Source organism: Phyllobates terribilis, unplaced genomic scaffold (assembly GCF_046119375.1).
Source record: "Phyllobates terribilis strain yellow unplaced genomic scaffold, ASM4611937v1 Scaffold_2__4_contigs__length_985480577, whole genome shotgun sequence".
Lineage (NCBI taxonomy): Eukaryota > Metazoa > Chordata > Amphibia > Anura > Dendrobatidae > Phyllobates > Phyllobates terribilis.
In genome coordinates, this window is record NW_027362762.1 from 84,092,861 (window position 1) to 84,117,843 (window position 24,983).

Consider the following 24,983-nt stretch of genomic DNA (forward strand, 5'->3'; position numbering starts at 1 on the left):
AGGGTGTTGTGTGTATGATCCCCTTTCCATGTATGGGGGATGCAGGGTGCGTGTATGATCCCCGCACCATGTATGGTGGATGCAGGGTGTGTATGTATGATCCTCGCTCCATGTATGGTGGATGCAGGGTGTGTGTGTATGATCCCTGCTCCATTTATGGGGGATGCAGGGTGTGTGTGTATAATCCCTGCTGAATGTATGGGGGATGCAGGGTGTGTGTGCATGATCCCCGCTCAATGTATGGTGGCTGCAGGGTGTGTGTGTATGATCCCCGCTCCATGTATGGGGGATGCAGGGTGTGTGTGTATGATCCCCGCTCCATGTATGGTGGCTGCAGGGTGTGTGTGTATGATCCCCGCTCCATGTATGGGGGATGCAGGGTGTGTGTGTATGATCCTCGCTCCATGTATGGGGGATGCAGGTTGTGTATGATCCCGGCTCCATGTATGGGGGATGCAGGGTGTGTGTGTATGATTCCCGCTCCATGTATGGTGGATGCAGGGTGTGTTTGTATGATCCCCGCTCCGTGTATCGGGGATGCAGGGTGTGTGTGTGTGATCCCCTTTCCATGTATGGTGGATGCAGGGTGTGTGTGTATGATCCTCGCTCCATGTATGGTGGATGCAGGGTGTGTGTGTATGATCCCCGCTCCTTGTACGGTGGATGCAGGGTGTTGTGTGTATGATCCCCTTTCCATGTATGGGTGATGCAGGGTGCGTGTATGATCCCCGCTCCATGTATGGTGGATGCAGGGTGTGTGTGTATGATCCCCGCTCCATGTATGGTGGATGGAGGGTGTGTGTATGATCCCCGCTCCATGTATGGTGGATGCAGGGTGTGTGTGTATGATCCCCACTCCATGTATGGTGGATGCAGGGTGTGTGTGCATGATCCCCGCTCCATGTATGGTGGATGGAGGGTGTGTGTATGATCCCCGCTCCATTTATGGGGGATGCAGGGTGTGTGTATATGATCCCCGCTCCATGTATGGTGGATGCAGGGTGTGTGTGTATAATACTCGCTCCAAGTATGGGGGATGCAGGGTGTGTGTGTATGATCCCCGCTACCATTTATGGGGGATGCAGGGTGTGTATGATCCCCGCTCCATTTATGGGGGATGCAGGATGTGTGTGTATAATCCCCGCTCAATGTATGGGGGATGCAGGGTGTGTGTAAATCCCCGCTCAATGTATGGGAGATGCAGGGTGTGTGTGTGTATGATCCCCGCTAAATGTATGGTGGATGCAGGGTGTGTGTGTATGATCCTCGCTCCAAGTATTGTAGATGCAGGGTGTGTGTGTATGATCCCCGCTCCGTGTATGGGGGATGCAGGGTGTGTGTACGATCCCCGCTCCATGTATGGGGGATGCAGGGTGTGTGTGTATGATCCCCGCTCCATGTATGGGGGATGCAGGGTGTGTGTGTATGATCCCCGCTCCATCTATGGTGGATGCAGGGTGTGTGTGTATGATCCCCGCTCCATGTATGGTGGATGCAGGGTGTGTGTATGATCCCCACTCCATGTATGGTGGATGCAGGGTGTGTGTGTATGATCCCCACTCCATGTATGGTGGATGCAGGGTCTGTGTGTATGATCCCCACTCCATGTATGGGGCATGCAGGGTGTATGATCCCCGCTCCATGTATGGTGGATGCAGGGTGTGTGTGTATGATCCCCGCTCCATGTATGGTGGATGCAGGGTGTGTGTGTATGATCCCCGCTCCATGTATGGGGGATGCAGGGTGTGTGTATGATCCCCGCTCCATGTATGGGGCATGCAGGGTGTATGATCCCCGCTCCATGTATGGTGGATGCAGGGTGTGTGTGTATGATCCCCGCTCCATGTATGGTGGATGGAGGGTGTGTGTATGATCCCCGCTCCATTTATGGGGGATGCAGGGTGTGTGTATATGATCCCCGCTCCATGTATGGTGGATGCAGGGTCTGTGTGTATGATCCCCGCTACCATTTATGGGGGATGCAGGGTGTGTATGATCCCCGCTCCATTTATGGGGGATGCAGGGTGTGTGTGTATAATCCCCGCTCAATGTATGGGGGATGCAGGGTGTGTGTAAATCCCCGCTCAATGTATGGGAGATGCAGGGTGTGTGTGTGTATGATCCCCGCTCCATGTATGGTGGATGCAGGGCGTGTGTGTATGATCCCCACTCCATGTATGGGGGATGCAGAGTGTGTATGTATGATCCCCGCTCCATGTATGGTGGATGCAGGGTGTGTGTGTATGATCCCCGCTCCTTGTATGGTGGATGCAGGGTGTGTGTGTATGATCCCCGCTCCGTGTATGGGGGATGCAGGGTGTGTATACGATCCCCGCTCCATGTATGGGGGATGCAGGGTGTGTGTGTATGATCCCCGCTCCATGTATGGGGGATGCAGGGTGTGTGTGTATGATCCCCGCTCCATCTATGGTGGATGCAGGGTGTGTGTGTATGATCCCCGCTCCATCTATGGTGGATGCAGGGTGTGTGTGTATGATCCCCGCTCCATGTATGGTGGATGCAGGGTCTGTGTGTATGATCCCCACTCCATATATGGGGGATGCAGGGTGTGTGTATGATCCCCGCTCCATGTATGGGGGATGCAGGGTGTGTGTGTATGATTCCCGCTCCATGTATGGTGGATGCAGGGTGTGTGTATGATCCCCACTCCATGTATGGTGGATGCAGGGTGTGTGTGTATGATCCCCACTCCATGTATGGTGGATGCAGGGTCTGTGTGTATGATCCCCACTCCATGTATGGTGGATGCAGGGTGTGTGTATGATCCCCGCTCCATGTATGGGGGATGCAGGGTTTGTGAATGATCCCCGCTCCATGTATGGTGGATGCAGGGTGTGTGTGTATGATCCCCGCTCCATGTATGGTGGATGGAGGGTGTGTGTATGATCCCCGCTCCATTTATGGGGGATGCAGGGTGTGTGTATATGATCCCCGCTCCATGTATGGTGGATGCAGGGTCTGTGTGTATGATCCCCGCTCCATGTATGGGGGATGCAGGGTGTGTGTGTATAATACTCGCTCCATGTATGGGGGATGCAGGGTGAGTGTGTATGATCCCCGCTACCATTTATGGGGGATGCAGGGTGTGTATGATCCCCGCTCCATGTATGGGGGATGCAGGGTGTGTGTGTATAATACTCGCTCCATGTATGGGGGATGCAGGGTGTGTGTGTATGATCCCCGCTACCATTTATGGGGGATGCAGGGTGTGTATGATCCCCGCTCCATTTATGGGGGATGCAGGGTGTGTGTGTATAATCCCCGCTCAATGTATGGGGGATGCAGGGTGTGTGTAAATCCCCGCTCAATGTATGGGAGATGCAGGGTGTGTGTGTGTATGATCCCCGCTCCATGTATGGTGGATGCAGGGCGTGTGTGTATGATCCCCACTCCATGTATGGGGGATGCAGAGTGTGTATGTATGATCCCCGCACCATGTATGGTGGATGCAGGGTGTGTGTGTATGATCCCCGCTCAATGTATGGTGGATGCAGGGTGTGTGTGTATGATCCTCGCTCCAAGTATTGTAGATGCAGGGTGTGTGTGTATGATCCCCGCTCCGTGTATGGGGGATGCAGGGTGTGTGTACGATCCCCGCTCCATGTATGGGGGATGCAGGGTGTGTGTGTATGATCCCCGCTCCATGTATGGGGGATGCAGGGTGTGTGTGTATGATTCCCGCTCCATGTATGGTGGATGCAGGGTGTGTGTATGATCCCCACTCCATGTATGGTGGATGCAGGGTGTGTGTGTATGATCCCCACTCCATGTATGGTGGATGAAGGGTCTGTGTGTATGATCCCCACTCCATATATGGGGGATGCAGGGTGTGTGTATGATCCCCGCTCCATGTATGGGGGATGCAGGGTGTGTGTGTGTGATCCCCGCTCCATGTATGGTAGATGATCCCCACTCAATGTATGGTGGATGCAGGGTGTGTGTGTATGATCCCCGCTCCATGTATGGTGGATGCAGGGTGTGTGTGTATGATCCCCGCTCCATGTATGGTGGATGCAGGGTGTTGTGTGTATGATCCCCGCTCCATGTATGGGGGATGCAGGGTGTGTGTATGATCCCCGCTCCATGTATGGTGGATGCAGGGTGTGTGTGTAGGATCCCCGCTCCATGTATGGTGGATGCAGGGTGTGTGTATGATCCCCTCTCCATGTATGGGGGATGCAGGGTGTTGTGTGTATGATCCCCGCTCCATGTATGGGGGATGCAGGGTGTGTGTATGATCCCCGCTCCATGTATCGGGGATGCAGGGTGTGTGTATGATCCCTGCTCCATGTATGGGCGATGCAGGGTGTGTGTATGATCCCCGCTCCATGTATGGGGGATGCAGGGTGTGTGTATGACCCCCGCTCCATGTATGGTGGATGCAGGGTGTGTGTATGATCCCCGCTCCATGTATGGTGGATGCAGGGTGTGTGTGTATGTTCCTCGCTCCATGTATGGGGGATGCAGGGTGTTGTGTGTGTGATCCTCGCTCCATGTGTGATAGATGCAGGGTGTGTGTGTATGATCCCCGCTCCATGTATGGGGGATGCAGGGTGTGTGTGTATGATCCCCGCTCCATGTATGGTGGATGCAGGGTGTGTGTGTATGATCCCCGCTCCATGTATGGTGGATGCAGGTTGTTGTGTGTATGATCCCCGCTCCATGTATGGGGGATGCAGGGTGTGTGTATGATCCCGACTCCATGTATGGTGGATGCAGGGTGTGTGTGTATGATCCCCGCTCCATGTATGGTGGATGCAGGGTGTGTGTGTATGATCCCCGCTCCATGTATGGTGGATGCAGGGTGTGTGTATGATCCCGGCTCCATGTATGGTGGATGCAGGGTGTGTGTGTGTATGATCCCCGCTCCATGTATGGTGGATGCAGGGTGAGTGTATGATCCCGGCTCCATGTATGGTGGATGCAGGGTGTGTGTGTATGATCCCCGCTCCATGTATTGTAGATGCAGGGTGTGTGTGTATGATCCTCGCTCCATGTATGGTGGATGCAGGGTGTGTGTATGATCCCGGCTCCATGTATGGTGGATGCAGGGTGTGTGTGTATGATCCCCGCTCCAAGTATGGTGGATGCAGGGTGTGTGTGTATGATCCCGGCTCCATGTATGGTGGATGCAGGGTGTGTGTGTATGATCCCCGCTCCATGTATGGTGGATGCAGGGTGTGTGTGTATGATCCCCGCTCCATGTATGGTGGATGCAGGGTGTGTGTGTATGATCCTCGCTCCATGTATGGTGGATGCAGGGTGTGTGTGTAGGATCCCCGCTCCATGTATGGTGGATGCAGGGTGTGTGTGTAGGATCCCCGCTCCATGTATGGGGGATGCAGGGTGTTGTGTGTATGATCCCCGCTCCATGTATGGGGGATGCAGGGTGTGTGTATGATCCCGGCTCCATGTATGGGAGATGCAGGGTGTGTGTATGATCCCCGCTCCATGTATGGGCGATGCAGGGTGTGTGTATGATCCCCGCTCCATGTATGGTGGATACAGGGTGTGTGTATGATCCCCGCTCCATGTATGGTGGATGCAGGGTGTGTGTGTATGTTCCTCGCTCAATGTATGGGGGATGCAGGGTGTTGTGTGTATGATCCTCGCTCCATGTATGGTAGATGCAGGGTGTGTGTGTATGATCCTCGCTCCATGTATGATAGATGCAGGGTGTGTGTGTATGATCCTCGCTCCATGTATGGTGGATGCAGGGTGTGTGTATGATCCCCGCTCCATGTATGGTGGATGCAGGGTGTGTGTATTATCCTCGCTCAATGTATGGTAGATGCAGGGTGTGTGTGTATGATCCCCGCTCCATGTATGGTGGATGCAGGGTGTGTGTATGATCCCCGCTCCATGTATGGTGGATGCAGGGTGTGTGTATTATCCTCGCTCAATGTATGGTAGATGCAGGGTGTGTGTGTATAATCCTCGCTCCATGTATGGTGGATGCAGGGTGTGTGTGTATGATCCCCGCTCCATGTATGGTAGATGCAGGGTGTGTGTATTATCCTCGCTCCATGTATGGTGGATGCAGGGTGTGTGTATTATCCTCGCTCCATGTATGGGGGATGCAGTGTGTGTGTGTATGATCCCCGCTCCATGTATGGTGGATGCAGTGTGTGTGTGTATGATTCTCGCTCCATGTATGGTGGATGCAGGGTGTGTGTGTATGATCCTCGCTCCATGTATGGTGGATGCAGGGTGTGTGTATGATCCCCGCTCCATCTATGGTGGATGCAGGGTGTGTGTGTATGATGCCCGCTCCATGTATGGTGGATGCAGGGTGTATTATCCTCGCTCAATGTATGGTAGATGCAGTGTGTGTGTGTGTATGATCCCCGCTCCATGTATGGTGGATGCAGGGTGTGTGTGTATGATCCCCGCTCCATGTATGGGGGATGCAGGGTGTGTGTGTAGGATCCCAGCTCCATGTATGGGGGATGCAGGGTGTGTGTATGATCCTCTCTCCAAGTATGGGGGATGCAGGGTGTGTGTGTATGTTCCTTGCTCCATGTATGGGGGATGCAGGGTGTGTGTATTATCCCCGCTCCATGTATGGTGGATGCAGGGTGTGTGTGTATGATCCCCGCTCCATGTATGGGCGATGCTGGGTGTGTGTGTATGATCCCCGCTCCATGTGTGGGGGATGCAGGGTGTGTGTGTATGATCCCCGCTCCATGTATGGGCGATGCAGGGTGTGTGTATGATCCCCGCTCCATGTATGGGGGATGCAGGTTGTGTATGATCCCCGCTCCATGTATGGGGGATGCAGGTTGTGTATGATCCCCGCTCCATGTATGGGGGATGCAGGGTGTGGGTGTATGATCCCCGCTCCATGTATGGTGGATGCAGGATGTTGTGTGTATGATCCCAGCTCCATGTATGGGGGATGCAGGGTGTGTGTATGATCCTCTCTCCATGTATGGGGGATGCAGGGTGTGTGTGTATGTTCCTCGCTCCATGTATGGGGGATGCAGGGTGTGTGTATTATCCCCGCTCCATGTATGGTGGATGCAGGGTGTGTGTGTATGATCCCCGCTCCATGTATGGGCGATGCAGGGTGTGTGTGTATGATCCCCGCTCCATGTATAGGGGATGCAGGGTGAGTGTGTATGATCCCCGCTCCATGTATGGGCGATGCAGGGTGTGTGTATGATCCCCGCTCCATGTATGGGCGATGCAGGGTGTTTATGATCCCCGCTCCATGTATGGGGGATGCAGGCTGTGTGTATGATCCCCGCTCCATGTATGGGGGATGCAGGGTGTGTGTATGATCCCCGCTCCATGTATGGGCGATGCAGGGTGTGTGTATGATCCCCGCTCCATGTATGGGCGATGCAGGGTGTGTGTATGATCCCCGCTCCATGTATGGGCGATGCAGGGTGTGTGTATGATCCCCGCTCCATGTATGGGGGATGCAGGGTGTGTGTATGATCCCCACTCCATGTATGGGGGATGCAGGGTGTGTGTGTATGATCCCCGCTCCATGTATGGGGGATGCAGGGTGTGTGTATGATCCCCGCTCCATGTATGGGGGATGCAGGGTGTGTGTATGATCCCCGCTCCATGCATGGGGGATGCAGGGTGTGTGTATGATCCCCGCTCCATGTATGGGGGATGCAGGGTGTTTATGATCCCCGCTCCATGTATGGGGGATGCAGGGTGTGTGTGTATGATCCCCGCTCCATGTATGGGGGATGCAGTATGTGTATGTATGATGATAGATATTGCTTGTGGGACAATTCCGTTACACTACTGTGCAAATTTACTTAGAGGGGTTGTTTCGTTGAAACTATTCTTAACCTATAAGCTCTGCCCGGGTCCAGAGCTACCTCTCCACCGCTGTTCCGATCTTTGTTGATAGGCTATAGTAGTGCACTCGTAACCGCCGCAGACAATCACGGAGCAGCGGCGGGCAGGCAGCGCTGGATTTGGGGAGAGTATGTAAATGTTAGTTTGCTATTTCTATATGTCAGGAAAGAAATGCTGCGTCATTCTGTTTGGCACCCAACATGTTAATAAGATGCACGCTGCTGACAAATTAGTAAAGCTGTAGAGTGGGTGTCTGACAGCACTGCTGGCGTAGCGCCGGCCGCATCTCGTTTATGAGCTATAGATAAATATTTAATGACATACGCTTCCTTTGGCGGAGCAGCGTCTGAACAATGCTCCATTCACGAGCGATGCTCCGCAGCCCACATGCCCGGTGCCAGGATCTGTGCGCTGGTGGAGTGTGAATATCGACTTGTTAGACTCGCTGGTGACGAGCCGCTGCCAAGGATCTCCCCTTTCACTCGTCCCTGGCTGAGATCTGCTTTCCCCAAGGAGCAGGCGGGGCAGGATAATTATCTCCCGTTAGCGGCCGCGGAGTTTTATCAATGGGATTTGATAACGATCCGATGTCTATGGGGCGCGGGTCAGGGGTGTAGTGAAAGGAAGACAGAAGGGGCCTTGTTTACAAACAGGATAAGCGGCGCCATGAGTCTATTGGCGGCTTATCTCATCTTGTTCCACTGAATGCACATTAGGGCTGGCAGCTGTCGTATGTCTATGAACAGCGTTAGGTTGTGAAGCTTGGCCTATTATCTCTATCTGAATGCCATGTAAAAATGTAAAAAAGGAAAAGTCCACCTCCCGACATAGAGCTTTTATTGTGCCTATTATCAAAATACCTGCTTTCTTCTATGAAACAGCGCCACACCTGTCTGCAGAGAGACCCCGCAGAATCCCAAAGCTGCCACCAATGTGATGGATCCACACCCCGCCATTCGCCTGACGTCACTATTATGTCAGATGGATTACTTAATACAGCTCTGCCGTTTGCACCAACATGATGTTCCGCACCTCTTCGGGGACGCGTAAGGTCAGATTGGTACAGTTCTACAAAGACACCCCCTGTCCACATGGGAAAAGGAAGGCAACAGGGAATGAGAAGAGGTGGCCCACTCAGTCACTGACGTGGCATCACATTCGCCCACACCTCTGACAGGCTGAGAGGCTCCTTCACTAGCTCCAGTGAAGCAGAACCTTGTCGGCCTGGGAGAGCTGCCACCAGTTTCTATTAGATATAACGGACTTATATCGAGCTAGAAACCCGCCCGATAGCGTGTTTATTGGACCGAACAATGGACGTGAGAGTTTGTGGATCGAAATAAAAGTGCAGTCCAAGGTTAAATTATATATTTAATCACCGTAAGGGCACACTAGACAATACACTATATACATAAAGGTTATACATATACAATGATCAGAGTTGCAAATACAATAGTAGTGGTACAAAAGGTATAAAGAAGTTATTAAGAGTCAGTTACCAGTCAGATGGAAGGCCTGGCTTTCGGGGGAGGGGCTGCCACATGGGAGGCTTGTGGGGCCTTCTCGCTTTGTTGCAGGACTTCGCCCACACAAAGTATCCTCGCGACCTCCCAAGGACAAAGATGCTGGGCTCTGGCTGCAGGGGCTCTTAACCTCTTTGGTTCACTCCCCTTACCACCCCCTGGTTGAGCCTAAGTCTCCACGCCTGGTCTCTCTCAGCAATAAACTCTCAAAAACTAAAATGGGCTATACCTCCATAATGGACGGTCATAGGGAGCCCGTTCTGGTGTCATCAGATCTAGCCGGACCCCTGCTAAGAATGGATACCAAGCACCGGGGCCCTAGGGGCCCCTGCAAGGCTGTGCCGTGTATCTCCCTTTCCCTACGCGCTGGACTGTGCTGAAAGCCAGGGTGACATTCCCATTCTCTTGGGTTTCCAAAAATCTACTTGGTGTATCACTGGGATGTATCGTATTCCCATAACTCGGTACTGAATTATAGTATCTGATACAAAGACATGCCGCATGGCTTGGAAGCCACAGGGGGCCTTCCTGTGGCAGCACACAGCTGCTGGTGAGGGGGGGGGGGGGGGGGTTGTCACTCACTGTGTCTCTCAGCCCCCTCCCTTCTTCTTTAGCTGCAGAAGTGTCAGATTACAGCTGACACTGTAGACCTTTATAATCCCCCGCCAATCAGGGCACAATGATAGACATGGGATTATCTTGAATATTCTTCACATGTGACTGAAGTTGAGCTGCAGTGCCAGACATAACCATGGACAGGTGCGGCGCTGTTTATAGAAATTACAGGACTGTACAATTACAGGATAATTTAGAAGTGTCTATTCGCTTCTGTGTACTGGTCGCTACGAACAACCTGTGTAGTTTTATATAGAGGTCCCGTGGGCCTAGTTATAAATGATGCCCCTTACCAGTCAGATAGCACAGTTCTGGGAGAAGGTGAACAACCCGGGGAGCATCGCACCCCTCGCCCTTCTTCATCTTCAAGGCGCTCACCAGCATGGGCTGGGATAAATCAGTAAGCTCCACATTGTATTGCTGGAATAAAAGAATTAAAAGTCTGACGGATTAATGTATAATAAACTCATAAAACAGACTAACAAAAAGCAAAACACAGTCAAAACTGTAAAGAAAAACTTCCCCAAAAACCCAGAAATTGCCAGGGCTATATTTTTTTCTAACTCCTACCCCAAAATTAACTTAAAAACATTTCTTTCCAATATCTTACAGGTGCCAAAAAATGGTGTATCTAACAAAATACAACTTGTCATACAAAAAATAAGCTCTCCCACTGCTAAGTCGATGGAAAAATTAAAACGTTATGATGCAAAATGTAATGTAAAAACTATTGTCTCAACACTGCAAAATAGCTCGGTGAATAAAGGCTAAGGATACCTACGACAGGGAAAAAAATATTTTTTTTATGTATTTTACTGTTTACTTTTATCTAATAAAATTTTACTGAATCTTTATTCCTTATTTCATATTTTTCTCTTGCAGGAGTGTCTCTCTCAGCAATACATGCGGGATGTAACCTCTGTGTGTATACAGGGCACGTCTGCCTTTACTTCTTACTTTTCAGCATAGCTTATATCCTGCACTCATTTCTTCTTCATGTGTTTTAAAGTCTATTTTCTCTGCACTCCCAGAGACTATACTTGCTTTCTCCCCTGTCCACATCGTGGAGATCTGTGTACAATCCCCTTCGTTGCTGCTATCTCTAACACTGAGAGGGGAAGATAAGATAAGCGAAATCAGGAGCAGGAGATCTAACAAATTGGTAATATTTTTGCAGATCACTCGGCTAGGAAAAGGATTTACGGACACTCTGTAGAAAGTTATTTACATTTGCATTTAGGAAGCAAATGAACAATAAAAAGAAAATTATGTGCAAAGGGGACACAGTCTTTAAGTAATTAATGACTGATATAAAGATTCAGCTTTACAGATGTATGACCTGTGCAACTAGGCAAAGAAGATGAAGTCCGGACGCTGTCCAGCAGGAAGCACATTTCCTGAGCCATGAACCTACAGTCACAGTGCTTCTTGTTTTAGTCCCGCCCCCAGCAGAGTACCCTCCCCTTTGTCAGTCATACACTACTCTCTTCTTTTGCCCCTCTCCCGTAGGAGGAACGAGCTGCACCCCGATGTGTCCTACATCTATCAGTACATACAAGGCCTCCATATTTATGACATCCCTTATACCTGTTTATAATACTCCACGTAGGAAATCTGAGTGCCGTCCTTTTTCGGAAACGTGTCTGTGGGTTTGGTAGACCAATCCATATCATCCACTCTGTAGGTCTTATTGTTGTACCTATTGGACAAAAAAAACACTTTTTTCCCCCCGAAAAACTATGAGAAACACAGACAAAGCTGAAGGGTGAAGTGCAAAGTGCCCTAAGTGCAAAATAACTATGAGAAACACAGACAAAGGCAAACTGCCACTGAAGGGTGAAGTGCAAAGTGCCCTAAGTGCAAAATAACTATGAGAAACACAGACAAAGCTGAAGGGCGAAGTGCAAAGTGCCCTAAGTGCAAAATAACTATGAGAAACACAGACAAAGGCAAACTGCCCCTGAAGGGTGAAGTGCAAAGTGCCCTAAGTGCAAAATAACTATGAGAAACACAGACAAAGACGAACGGACACTGAAGGGCGAAGTGCAAAGTGCCCTAAGTGCAAAATAACTATGAGAAACACAGACAAAGCTGAAGGGCGAAGTGCAAAGTGCCCTAAGTGCAAAATAACTATGAGAAACACAGACAAAGGCAAACTGCCACTGAAGGGTGAAGTGCAAAGTGCCCTAAGTGCAAAATAACTATGAGAAACACAGACAAAGGCAAACTGCCACTGAAGGGTGAAGTGCAAAGTGCCCTAAGTGCAAAATAACTATGAGAAACACAGACAAAGCTGAAGGGCGAAGTGCAAAGTGCCCTAAGTGCAAAATAACTATGAGAAACACAGACAAAGGCAAACTGCCCCTGAAGGGTGAAGTGCAAAGTGCCCTAAGTGCAAAATAACTATGAGAAACACAGACAAAGACGAACGGACACTGAAGGGCGAAGTGCAAAGTGCCCTAAGTGCAAAATAACTATGAGAAACACAGACAAAGCTGAAGGGCGAAGTGCAAAGTGCCCTAAGTGCAAAATAACTATGAGAAACACAGACAAAGCTGAACGGCGAAGTGCAAAGTGCCCTAAGTGCAAAATAACTATGAGAAACACAGACAAAGCTGAAGGGCGAAGTGCAAAGTGCCCTAAGTGCAAAATAACTATGAGAAACACAGACAAAGCTGAACGGCGAAGTGCAAAGTGCCCTAAGTGCAAAATAACTATGAGAAACACAGACAAAGCTGAACGGCGAAGTGCAAAGTGCCCTAAGTGCAAAATAACTATGAGAAACACAGACAAAGACGAACGACCACTGAAGGGCGAAGTGCAAAGTCCCCTAAGTGCAAAACAACTATGAGAAACACAGACAAAGATGAACTGTCCCTGAAGGGCGAAGTGCAAAGTGCCCTAAGTGCAAACTTAAAAGTTTCCAAAAAGTTCTGGCTCTTGCAAAAAAAAATAGGAAACCAACATGGGGCTAAACAATTTTTATGATCAGTACCTGGTTAACACGACCATCCCCACAAACTCTTTCTCGCAGATTTCGGCGAACCTCTCATTGGGGACCCTGGGAAACAGATCAAGCATGAATTCCAGCACGGTCTCGTTGCGCAGGACTTTGTGGCTCACGTCTACACTCAGCGTCAGATGTTTCTCAAGGAATGAGACTACCGTAGAGAATCCTTTCCACAGGCTCAGCCTGTGAAGAAAGACAGGTTAGATTTAATGTCTGAAAGTACAGACAGCGACACCGTAAATGTAGACTAGACAGTCTAAGAAAAAAAAAATTCACACATTGGAACAGTGGATGATAAATTTAATACATCTTTCAATAAGTTTGCCTATACCACATTCTTGGTTGAACTTTGACTTGGTTCACCAATTTTTAACACCAAAATGACTGCAAACCCTGCTTGAATCAGTGCCCATGCTGCTGTAATCACAGGACCTCATCAGACACACCTTCTATCTAACTCTCAGCAGAGAGCTACAATGACTCAAGTGTCCAGCCTAGCTTTAAAGATGCACTCCCATCAAAGTGTTTATCCTCTTAATATATTGTAATCATTAAATTATAAAGCAATCACAATTGCTCATTTTGCCTTTCTACCCATTTAATTCTTCTATTTTCTCTGCTCTATGTAGTAACAAGAAGTCTCTTTTTCCCGCAATTATCATTCCCCTCTCCAACTCCTGACCCAGCTGCTCCCTTGACTTTTTCAGTGACTCATAACTTGCACAGAGAAAATTGACCTCCTGTATCTACATAGAGCTTAGAAGGATTCAGCTACCCAGTTTTTAATCACGTGATGTCATAGACCGACTGGGAAAGAGAAGAATTTGCTGGGTAGAAAGGTAAAATGAGCAATTTTAAGTACACAGTGCTAAGTAATGTGATGATTGCAATATACACTGCTCAAAAAAATAAAGGGAACACTTAAACAACAGAATATAACTCCAAGTAAATCAAACTTCTGTGAAATTAAACTGTCCACTTAGGAAGCAACACTGATTGACAATCAATTTCACATGCTGTTGTGCAAATGGAATAGACAATAGATGGAAATTATTGGCAATTATCAAGACACCCTCAATAAAGGAGTGGTTCTGCAGGTGGGGACCACAGACCACATCTCAGTACCAATGCTTTCTGTCTGATGTTTTGGTCACTTTTGAATGTTGGTTGTGCTTTCACACACGTGGTAGCATGAGACGGACTCTACAACCCACAGAAGTTGCTCAGGTAGTGCAGCTCATGCAGGATGGCACATCAATGCGAGCTGTGGCAAGAAGGTTTGCTGTGTCTGTCAGTGTAGTGTCCAGAGGCTGGAGGCGCAACCAGGAGAGGCCAGTACACCAGGAGACGTGGAGGGGGCCGCAGGAAGGCAACAACCCAGCAGCAGGACCGCTACCTCCGCCTTTGTGCCAGGAGGAACAGGAGGAGCACTGCCAGAGCCCTGCAAAATGACCTCCAGCAGGCCACAAATGTGCATGTGTCTGCACAAACGGTTAGAAACCGACTCCATGAGGGTGGTATCAGGGCCTGACATCCACAGATGGGGATTGTGCTCACAGCCCAACACCGTGCAGGACGCTTGGCATTGCCACAGAACACCAGGATTGGCAAAGTCGCCACTGGCTCCCTGTGCTCTTCACAGATGAAAGCAGGTTCACACTGAGCACATGTGACAGACGTGACAGAGTCTGGAGACGTCGTGGAGAGCGATCTGCTGCCTGCAACATCCTTCAGCATGACCGGTTTGGCAGTGGGTCAGTAATGGTGTGGGGTGGCATTTCTTTGGAGGGCCGCACAGCCCTCCATGTGCTCGCCAGAGGTAGCCTGACTGCCATTAGGTACCAAGATGAGATCCTCAGACCCCTTGTGAGACCATATGCTGGTGCGGTTGGCCCTGGGTTCCTCCCAGTGCAGGACAATGCCAGACCTCATGTGGCTGGAGTGTGTCAGCAGTTCCTGCAAGATGAAGGCATTGAAGCTATAGACTGGCCCACCTGTTCCCCAGGCCTGAATAAGATTGAGCACATCTGGGACATCATGTCTCGCTCCATCCACCAACGTCACGTTACACCACAGACTGTCCAGGAGTTGGCGGATGCTTTAGTCCAGGTCTGGGAGGAGATCCCACAGGAGACCATCCACAACCTCATCAGGAGCATGCCCAGGCGTTGTAGGGAGGTCATACAGGCACGTGGAGGCCACACACAATACTCAGCCTCATTTTGACTTGTTTTAAGGACATTACATCAAAGTTGGATCAGCCTGTAGTGTGTTTTTCCACTTTAATTTTGGGGATGACTCCAAATCCAGGCCTCCATTGGTTAATAAATTTGATTTCCATTGATGATTTTTGTGTGATTTTGTTGTCAGCACATTCAACTTTGTACAGAACAAAGTATTCAATATTTCATTCATTCAGATCTAGGATGTGTTATTTGAGTGTTCCCTTTATTTTTTTGAGCAGTGTATTAAGAGGATAAAAACTTTCATGGGAAAAGGAGTTCTCCTTTAATAAACCATTTTTAATTTTTAGATTAAGGCCATGTTCATAAGATGTCTTTGTCACCTCTCAACATTCTGTCGGGAACATCCATTTGAATACAAGGAAAAAAAAAAGAATTCAGACATTCTGCCATTGACTTCAATCAGGCAAACGGAGTCCAAAATATGAAACTTTGGACTCCTTTTGACCTCCATTCAGGCGGTGTCCTTATTTTAGTGGGACACTATAGCACAGTAGACTAGATGGAGTCGATCAGTAAAGAGCACACACGACAATGGTTATTTCGTAGAGGGAAGATAACGGAAGGTTTATTTTAGTGCCTATGGTCTTGGAATAAGACGAGGAATGGCACATGATGTTAAGAGTTCACATACTTTTGGCCATGTGTGATATAAGTTACAAGTAACTTAATTAAATTATGAAATGGTTGACTTAAAAGAACTCATCTTCATGGATTCACTGTTTTTTTTTTTACTTCTTTTTGCTTCTTTAGGGATAATTCAAAAATGTTCCTTCGCATTTTCTACAGATTGTCACTGAACGATATGTACTGAGGTGTGTGATCAGATGATCTTTAGGACACGCATTATACTCTGATATTTACCCAGTCCTGTGCAAAAGTCAGGGGACACCAATTTATTTACGGTATTTAGTTTTCATTAAAATTCTTTAAAAAGGGAATGTGACATCAGAGAATGCCTAAATAGTTTAAATCAGTTCTAATGTTAAATGTATTTTTTTTTATATCACTATACTAAAAAAACATTAAATAAAAAATCTTGCAATTTTCACACTCTCCACTAGGCCTAATGTTCGAATCCTACTTCCAGTTCTTTAAATAAAAATTAGCACCTAAAGACCGACTCCTTTTTGTATAGAAGTGTCCTCTAACCATGCTCCAATGAACTCACACGAGCGTATAAATCAGACAAGTGCAATGCGAGAAAAAAATCACATTGTTCTCTGACCAATGTTATTCAATGAGTCCGTGCTCATCTGCGAATTTTTACGCAGCTCTAATCGGACTGAGCAAAAAAATCCCAGCATGCTCTGAGTGGATGTGAGAATCGGATCGCAGCCGCCAATGCAAGTCTATGGGTGTGAGAAAAAAACCATGCGTGTGCCGTCTGTTTTTTAAGCACATATCTCAAAGGAAACCAGACATTTCATCAGCAAAGTACAGTGAACTCACAGCCCGAACACTCAGAATAGAGAGACGCTTAGATAGGTAGATAGGTATCCTGTAGAAATATGATTTCACAAGCCCCCTACATATAATAAACTTCCACCCTCTTTTAATGTAGCACTAAAGAGTGCTTAGCTTTGTTTAACCTAATAAATAATTTAAAAAAAAAATAACGTGGTCCCCCCTATTTTTAATATCTAGGGAAGGTAAAGCAGACAGCTGTGAGCGGATATTATCAGGCTGGGAAGGTCTCTGGTTTTTGGACCCTTCCCAGTCTAAAAATACCAGCCCACAGCCACCCCAAAATTGGTGCATCAAATTAGATGCACTTTGACTTCGTTCTTCCCTATTGCCCTGGTGCGGTGGCAATCGGGGTAATGGTTACTGACGTCACCACTCATCACAGCAGCAGGGTCTCGCGGAGAGTAGCGGGACATGGAGTGACTGCTGCTACAGCCTATGGAGCTATATTCTCTGAATGAGGCTCCATAGCCTTTGGACGTTGGATTCGGTGATAGACTTTTTGCCTTATAATAAATTGGTGAACGAGGGACAGTGTCTTGTCTTTATTTCGCTCTTTTTATGTTTTTCAGGTATCCATTTAGTGGACTACATTGGATTTGGTGGATTATGGCAGACCTGCATGGCTTTTTTTTTGATAAATTGGGGAACCAGGGAAAGTGTGGGGGAGAGTTTATTCAAATAAAGTATTTTTTCGTGTGTGTTTTTAGTTTTGATTACTGGGTTAGTAATGGGGGTGTCTGATAGACACCTCTGCATTACTAACCCCTGGGCTTGATGCCAGCTGTGATTTCTGACAAATCACAGCTGACATCAACCCCAACTACCATTACTTAGACATCCAACACACCAGGGCATTCGGGAAGAGCGAGGAGAATTGGTTCATCTAATGTGATGAATCAATTCTGGGGCGGTTGCGGGTAGGTATTTTTAGGATGGGAAGGGCCCAATAACCATTAACCTTCTCAGCCTGAAAACATCATCCTACAGCTGTCTGCTTTACCTTTGCTGGTTATCAAAAATGGGGGGAACCCCACATTGTTTTTTTTTTAATTATTTATTTGATTAAACAAAGCTAAACACCCTTTAACGTCACATGAGAGGCACTAGAGGGTGCAAGTTTATTATACACTGCTCAAAAAATAAAGGGAACACTCCAATAACACATCCTAGATCTGAATGAATGAAATATTCTCATTGAATACTTTGTTCTGTACAAAGTTGAATGTGCTGACAACAAATCACACAAAAATCATCAATGGAAATCAAATTTATTAACCAATGGAGGCCTGGATTTGGAGTCATCCCCAAAATTAAAGTGGAAAAACACACTACAGGCTGATCCAACTTTGATGTAATGTCCTTAAAACAAGTCAAAATGAGGCTCAGTATTGTGTGTGGCCTCCACGTGCCTGTATGACCTCCCTACAACGCCTGGGCATGCTCCTGATGAGGTTGCGGATGGTCTCCTGTGGGATCTCCTCCCAGACCTGGACTAAAGCATCCGCCAACTCCTGGATAGTCTGTGGTGCAACGTGACGTTGGTGGATGGAGCGAGACATGATGTCCCAGATGTGCTCAATCGAATTCAGGTCTGGGGAACGGGCGGTCAAGTCCATAGCTTCAATGCCTTCATCTTGCAGGAACTGCTGACACACTCCAGCCACATGAGGTCTGGCATTGTCCTGCATTAAGAGGAACCCAGGGCCAACCGCACCAGCATATGGTCTCACAAGGGGTCTGAGGATCTCGGTACCTAATGGCAGTCAGGCTACCTCTGGCGAGCACATGGAGGGCTGTGCGGCCCTCCAAAGAAATGCCACCCCACACCATTACTGACCGGTCATGCTGAAGGATGTTGCAGGCAGCAGATCGCTCTCCACGGCGTCTCCAGACTCTGTCACATGTGCTCAGTGTGAACCTGCTTTCATCTGTGAAGAGCACAGGGCGCCAGTGGCGACTTTGCCAATCCTGATGTTCTGTGGCAAATGCCAAGCGTCCTGCACGGTGTTGGGCTGTGAGCATAACCCCCATCTGCGGACGTCGAGCCCTCATACCGCTCTCATGGAGTCGGTTTCTAACCGTTTGTGCAGACACATGCACATTTGTGGCCTGCTGGAGGTCATTTTGCAGGGCTCTGGCAGTGCTCCTCCTGTTCCTCCTTGCACAAAGGTGGAGGTTGCGGTCCTGCTGCTGGGTTGTTGCCCTCCTACGGTCCCCTCCACGTCTCCTGGTAGCGTCTCCAGCTTCTGGACATTACGCTGACAGACACAGCAAACCTTCTTGCCACAGCTCGCATTGATGTGCCATCCTGGATGAGCTGCACTACCTGAGCAACTTCTGTGGCTTATAGAGTCCGTCTCATGCTACCACGAGTGTGAAAGCACAACCAACATTCAAAAGTGACCGAAACATCAGCCAGAAAGCATTGGTACTGAGATGTGGTCTGTGGTCCCCACCTGCAGAACCACTCCTTTATTGAGGGTGTCTTGATAATTGCCAATAATTTCCATCTATTGTCTATTCCATTTGCACAACAGCATGTGAAATTGATTGTCAATCAGTGTTGCTTCCTAAGTGAACAGTTTGATTTCACAGAAGTTTGATTTACTTGGAGTTATATTCTGTTGTTTAAGTGTTCCCTTTATTTTTTTCAGCAGTGTATTTAGGGTGCTTGTGAAATTATACTGTATATCTGCAGGATATCTTTATATTCTATGTATCTATGTGTCTATCTGTCTCTTTATATAAGATTGCTTTATTAGTTTTGTAAACTAACTTTAATTTACAGAGTATTTACTGTATGTAAAAGATGATGTCAATAGCGCATTGCATATGGATGTCATACGCCATGTACGGGAGGAAAAAAATTGCACACTTGGATTGCACTTGTATTACACACATGATAAACATACGGATTTTACTTGGACAACTCTCTGGGCTGAAAATCGGAGTGATTTATTCTACGATCGTGTGACTCTAGCCTAAGGCTATGGCTCCACCACCATCAGTATTTGGTCAGTATTATTTCTCAGGAGTGGGAGCCAAAACCAGGAGTGGGTGATAAATACAGAAGTGGTGACTTGTTTCTATTATACTTTCCCTCTGATTTTTCCTCACCTGGTTTTGGCTTACAAATACTGATGTAAAATACTGATCGAATACTGATAGTGGGGCCATGGCCTACAATAGCATTACTGATTGAGGAATACATTATCTGACTGTGACAGTTTTTTCATTTGTAATCTTTTTTTTTTGCAGCAAAAAAAGCATCGTGTGATCAAGCCTTTACACTTTTGCACATACTGTCTACCGATGTGTCATTAGTAAATCTAATTAGTAAATCCACGGCGCTGAGGCTACTTGCGTTATGCTGCTGCACTCCATACAAGTCCACCTTTGCAAAAAGCCAAGGTGTGACATAATAAATTGCAGCTACGCCTGTTAAAGGGGACCTGTCGCCAGGTGAGAAATTTCCTGTTATTGCTTTTAATTTATTCACTCTTCTCCCGAGTATTCTGGCTTTTGATTTTTTTAAATCCACCATACGGTTCCAGAGATAAGGGCTTTTTTTTTAAACTTAATGATTTTTATTGTTTTTTACCAAGGGGGGTGTGGGTCACATGGTAATATTGCCTAAAGATAAGCCCCCAGATAACACTGTGAGTTACACGCCCTTAGTAAAGAACATAAAAAGTAATAATAAATAAAAAGGCTTGTATCTCTGGAACCATATGGTGGAATGAAAAAAAAAAACATAATAATCGGGGTAGCAATGGAAATAAAAGCAAAAACAGGACACTTTTATTCTCCAAGAGTATAATAAAATAGCCCCCGTCACATAATTCACACGGCAGATCATCCTACTCACCTGTCAGGATGGGCTGCAGTCTGAAGAAACAAAGCTCCAGAGACCTGTGTCTCAACTGACAAGAGGAGCTGTACTATAAGCACACATCCCGGATCTGCCAGAGAAGGGCTGTGACAGGACAAGAAATAAATCTTCCTTGTCTGACTGAGCACAAAGGATTTTTTCCTCCAGCCTCTGTGAGCCGTCAGTCGAGGACAAGATGATTTTATGCTGGTGTCGCAGTCCTTCCTTGGCACTTCACCACTATGTTTGTTTACAATACAGCTCCTCTGTGAGTTGAGACACAGGGCTCGAGAGCTGTGTTTCTTCAGACTGCAGCTCGTCCTGACACATCACTAAGACAGGCTACAGTTTGAATTACAAAACGGGGGCCATTTCATTACATTCTTAGAGAACCCCTTTAAGGTGATCAATACTACATGTGTATGAATAAAAAAACAGCTTTGTAATAAAAAAATCACATAATTTTCCTTACTTGTGCTGAGGAATATTTATGGGATCTGATTGGGTGAAGTAGTTGCGTCCCACTTGGTACATTTTGAGACATTTAAACACTCTAAAAATCGCAAAAAAATATATATATAAATTCTACTACATCAAACATAAAATAGAACAATACAAACCATGAGAAAAAAAAAATACAATGTTCTATGTGCCCATAGAACATGATCACACAAAACAGTGTAATTGTCATTTTTTTATTTTATAACCGCGTTTCGAGGTCTGGAATATTAATAGAGTATCTTTATACAGTATGTCGCCATTGTGTGTGACAATAGGGAAGTATACAGATGCACAAAAGAACACGTATTACGCACAGGTTGAAGCCTATAGACAGCAGCATTTTTTTAATTTTTTTATATTTGACTATAAATCCAACATTTCCTACGTTTTCTATTTTCCTGGAGAGTAAAGCGCTTCATAGGGTTCAATTATCTGCTGTATACAAAGATAAATTGCCGTGCACGAAGCCGCCGAGATCGTGAGGTTGTTGAGGATGTGACACAAGATGAAGTGTCAGCAACATTAGATTTTCTGCTGGGTTTTGATAAAAATGTAAGTGGAATACTATAAATGAAGAAGAGATGTACACAGATGTCTTGAGTTATAGGGGCGCTAACCGTATATTACATTTGGTCTTCATCATTTTAAAGCAAGGAGTATAAATGCTATCCAACATAATATACGTGAAAATATTATCAATCACTTATTAGGTAAAGGAAGGTTTATGTGCATATTTTTTATGTCATTTTCTATTTCACTACCTTTTATTAAAAAAAAAAAAAAAAGTAATTCTGAAATCTTGCAGGTTGCACTCCGACCGCTGAGGCTCATACTAGGCAGTCTTTTCCTCTGTAGAGATCACTTTTCAGCACTCTCATTACCTTCACAGGCAGGGTTGACAAGAAAGGTAAGGCTCTGTTCAGACGTTGCGCTTTTTATGCATATAAAAAGCTGCGTTTTACAGTACCAGGAAAAGCTATGAGATTTCAGAAATCTCATGCACACAAATTGTTTTTTTTTTCCTGACTGAATTGGAAAACAGCTGCGTTTTTGAAGACTGCTGCATGACATTTCTTTCAGCGTTTTTACACCCATAGAAAGCAGTAAGTGCAAAAACGCTACAAAAGTGAAAAAAGCAGGTACAGCAGGATGTGAAACACATTTATTTTTGTGATTTTCCCAAGTTTAAACCATGTCCTGGTGTTCTCACCTGAGAATCGCAGTTAGGATTAGGACATTTTAATTAAATTAGTGATGTGTAAAGTAAACATTGGCTGACCAAGGTGTGAAATTGAACAATACCTGATCAACTCAAGGGTTGACCAACGTGTGAAAGTAAGCAGTGCCCTACAAACTCAATGCACTGCCAATATCTTAGGTAAACTATCCCCGACCAATTCACCTCCCACTGTTTGTAATCGTGTCTTTTTTCATGAACTCATGTGAACTTTTTTGTTTAGGATAGTCACTATTTTTTCAGACATAAAAATCTATTTCCACTAAATAATTTGATCAATTTGCTCTTTTTTGCCCTCACATATGTCTTGCATTGGTGACCTAACACCTTACATTGTTCATGCCTCTGTGGTGGAAGCAAAGCTGAACTTTGGGATCCTGAAAAACGCAGCAAAAGAATGCAGCAAAACATGCTTTTTGTAAGCAGCATCTTTACTGCCAAGAGAGCAGGTTTTGCCTGCAGAAAAAAAATGCAACATGTGAACATAGCCTAACATATACAAATAACACCACATTTACGAAAGGTGATGTCACGGCTCCCCTCCTCACTCCCTGCACAGTGATCTCTGCACATCTCAGAGAGCATGCCTAGATAACTCTCCTATAGAAGTCAATGCATCATTTTCAAACTCCGGTATTCTTTGTGAATTCCATAAAGCAAATATCTGAACTGCTGTTAAAAACGCAGCAATTAAGGCAAGATGTGCGCTCTAATAATCAAGTACAAAACTAGAATAAAAAAATAAAAACAGATCAGATTTGAAATCTGGCTTTAAGTGGAGCATAACAGGAGGATATTACTACTTAACCCCTTAATGACCGGAGCATTTTCCGTTTTTGTTTTTTGCTCCCTTTGTTTCCAGAGCCATATCGTTTTTATTTTTATGTCAATATGGCCATGTGAGGGTTTATTTTTTGAGGGACAAGTTGTACTTTTAAACACTATCACTGGTTCTACCATATCATGTACTGGAAAAAGGGAAAAAAAATCCAAATGCGGTGAAACTGCAAAAAAAAAGTGCAATACCACAGATGTTTTTAGTTTTTTTTTTACCACGTTTACTGAATGCTAAAACTAACCTGCCATTATTATTTTCCAGATCATTACGAGTTCGTAGACACCAAACATGTATAGCTTCTTTTTTAATTAAGTGAAAAAAAAAGTCGCCTTTTTCCGAGACCTGTAGCGTCTCCATTTTTCGGGATCTGGGGCTGGGGAGGGCTTATTTTTTTGTGCGCTGAGCTGACATTTATATTAATACCATTTTGGGGTAGATCCGATGTTTTGATTGCCCGTTATTGCATTTTATGGCAATGTTGCGGCGACAAAAAAAAATAATTCTGGCGTTTAGAATTTTTTTTCTCGTTACGCTGTTTACCGATCGGATTAATTATTTTTTTATATTGATCGGGCGATTCTGAACGCGGCGATACCAAATATGTGTATGTGTTTTTTTTTTTTATTGTTTTATTTTTAAAAATATTTTTTTTACACTTTCTGCTTGCTTCAATAGTCTCCATGGGAGACTATAAGCAGCAGCTATCTGATCCCCTCTGCTACATACAGGTGATGAGCAGATCGCCTGTATGTAGCACATGTGCTCACTTGGTATGAGCGCCGACCACTGAGCGGCGCTCATAGCAATCTAGACATGACAACCACAGGGGTCTACGGCAGACCCAGGTTTGTCATGGCAACCCATTGGTGACCCGCGATCACATGATGGGGTCATTGATGGGCGGAGTCAGTGACGCGCTTCCCGGAAGCGCAAGGTACATGCCGCTGTCAGAGATTGACAGCGGCATTTAACTGTAGAAATCAGCTGATATGTGCCCGATTTAACACAGGCTCAGCGCTGGAGCCCCCGCTGAACCGAAAGGGGTTAAACTAGTGGTATAGTATGGCTGTATACGTCCTATTACAGCAAGAAAAAAAATGCCGCCTGTTTTGTAGTAATTAAAAAGCATTATTGCTTCTTTTGTCATGATACGTGGAGCTTCATTTTTACGTTGTTTTGTATTCATATTTCTTTTGTCAATATGGGGTGGGAGACTGTAAAATTAAAAAACATAGATACGTGTCTGTTTTTCACATTTTTTTATTTTTGTTGTTTTAAGATCACAAACTGTTACGGATTCGGGTGGTGGAACCTCTGTGCTTCGGTGCAAGGAGGAACCAGAGGGGCGTGACTAAGTGCCTACTCGGACCGACCCAGGTCACAAGCCGGCTTAGTCGACTCCGTGAACCAGGGAGGGACCGGGCAGGTGAACCAGGTGCCACTCTGGGACCGACCTTGTGTGAGAGCAGGTGACTCCCACGGGTCAGATGACAGGAGCTGGCGAGTACAGCGGATGAGCACGGCTGGAAGGTTGGCGGGTGATCCGGGTAGATGAGCAGGCAGGTACGGCTAACAGCCAGACAGGTGCTGCGGGGAGGCAAGCAGGCGGGTACGGCGGATAGCCAGACAGGTGCTCCGGGTAGGCAGGCTGGCGGGCACGGCAGGTAACTGGCAGGAGCTCCGGGTAGGCAGGCTGGCCAGCACGGCAGGTAACGGGCAGGAGCTCCGGGTAGGCAGGCTGGCCAGCACGGCAGGTAACGGGCAGGAGCTCCGGGTAGGCAGGCTGGCGGGCACGGCAGATAGACAGGCAGGCAGGACTGTAAGACAGACTGG

General features: G+C 46.7%; 1 protein-coding gene across 1 annotated transcript in view; it reads right to left on the reverse strand.

Moving 5' to 3' along the window:
• PIWIL4 (piwi like RNA-mediated gene silencing 4) overlaps positions 1-21,123 on the reverse strand; it is a 165,726-nt gene extending 144,603 nt beyond the window's left edge. The window contains exons 1-4 of the mRNA XM_073669723.1: positions 21,047-21,123; positions 12,976-13,173; positions 11,568-11,679; positions 10,274-10,400 (exon numbers count right to left, since the gene is read on the reverse strand). Of these exons, the coding sequence (XP_073525824.1) occupies positions 10,274-10,400; positions 11,568-11,679; positions 12,976-13,173; positions 21,047-21,108 (499 nt within the window). The 5' untranslated portion in view covers positions 21,109-21,123. The remainder of the gene's footprint in view (positions 1-10,273; positions 10,401-11,567; positions 11,680-12,975; positions 13,174-21,046) is intronic.
• Positions 21,124-24,983: the final 3,860 nt, after the last annotated feature.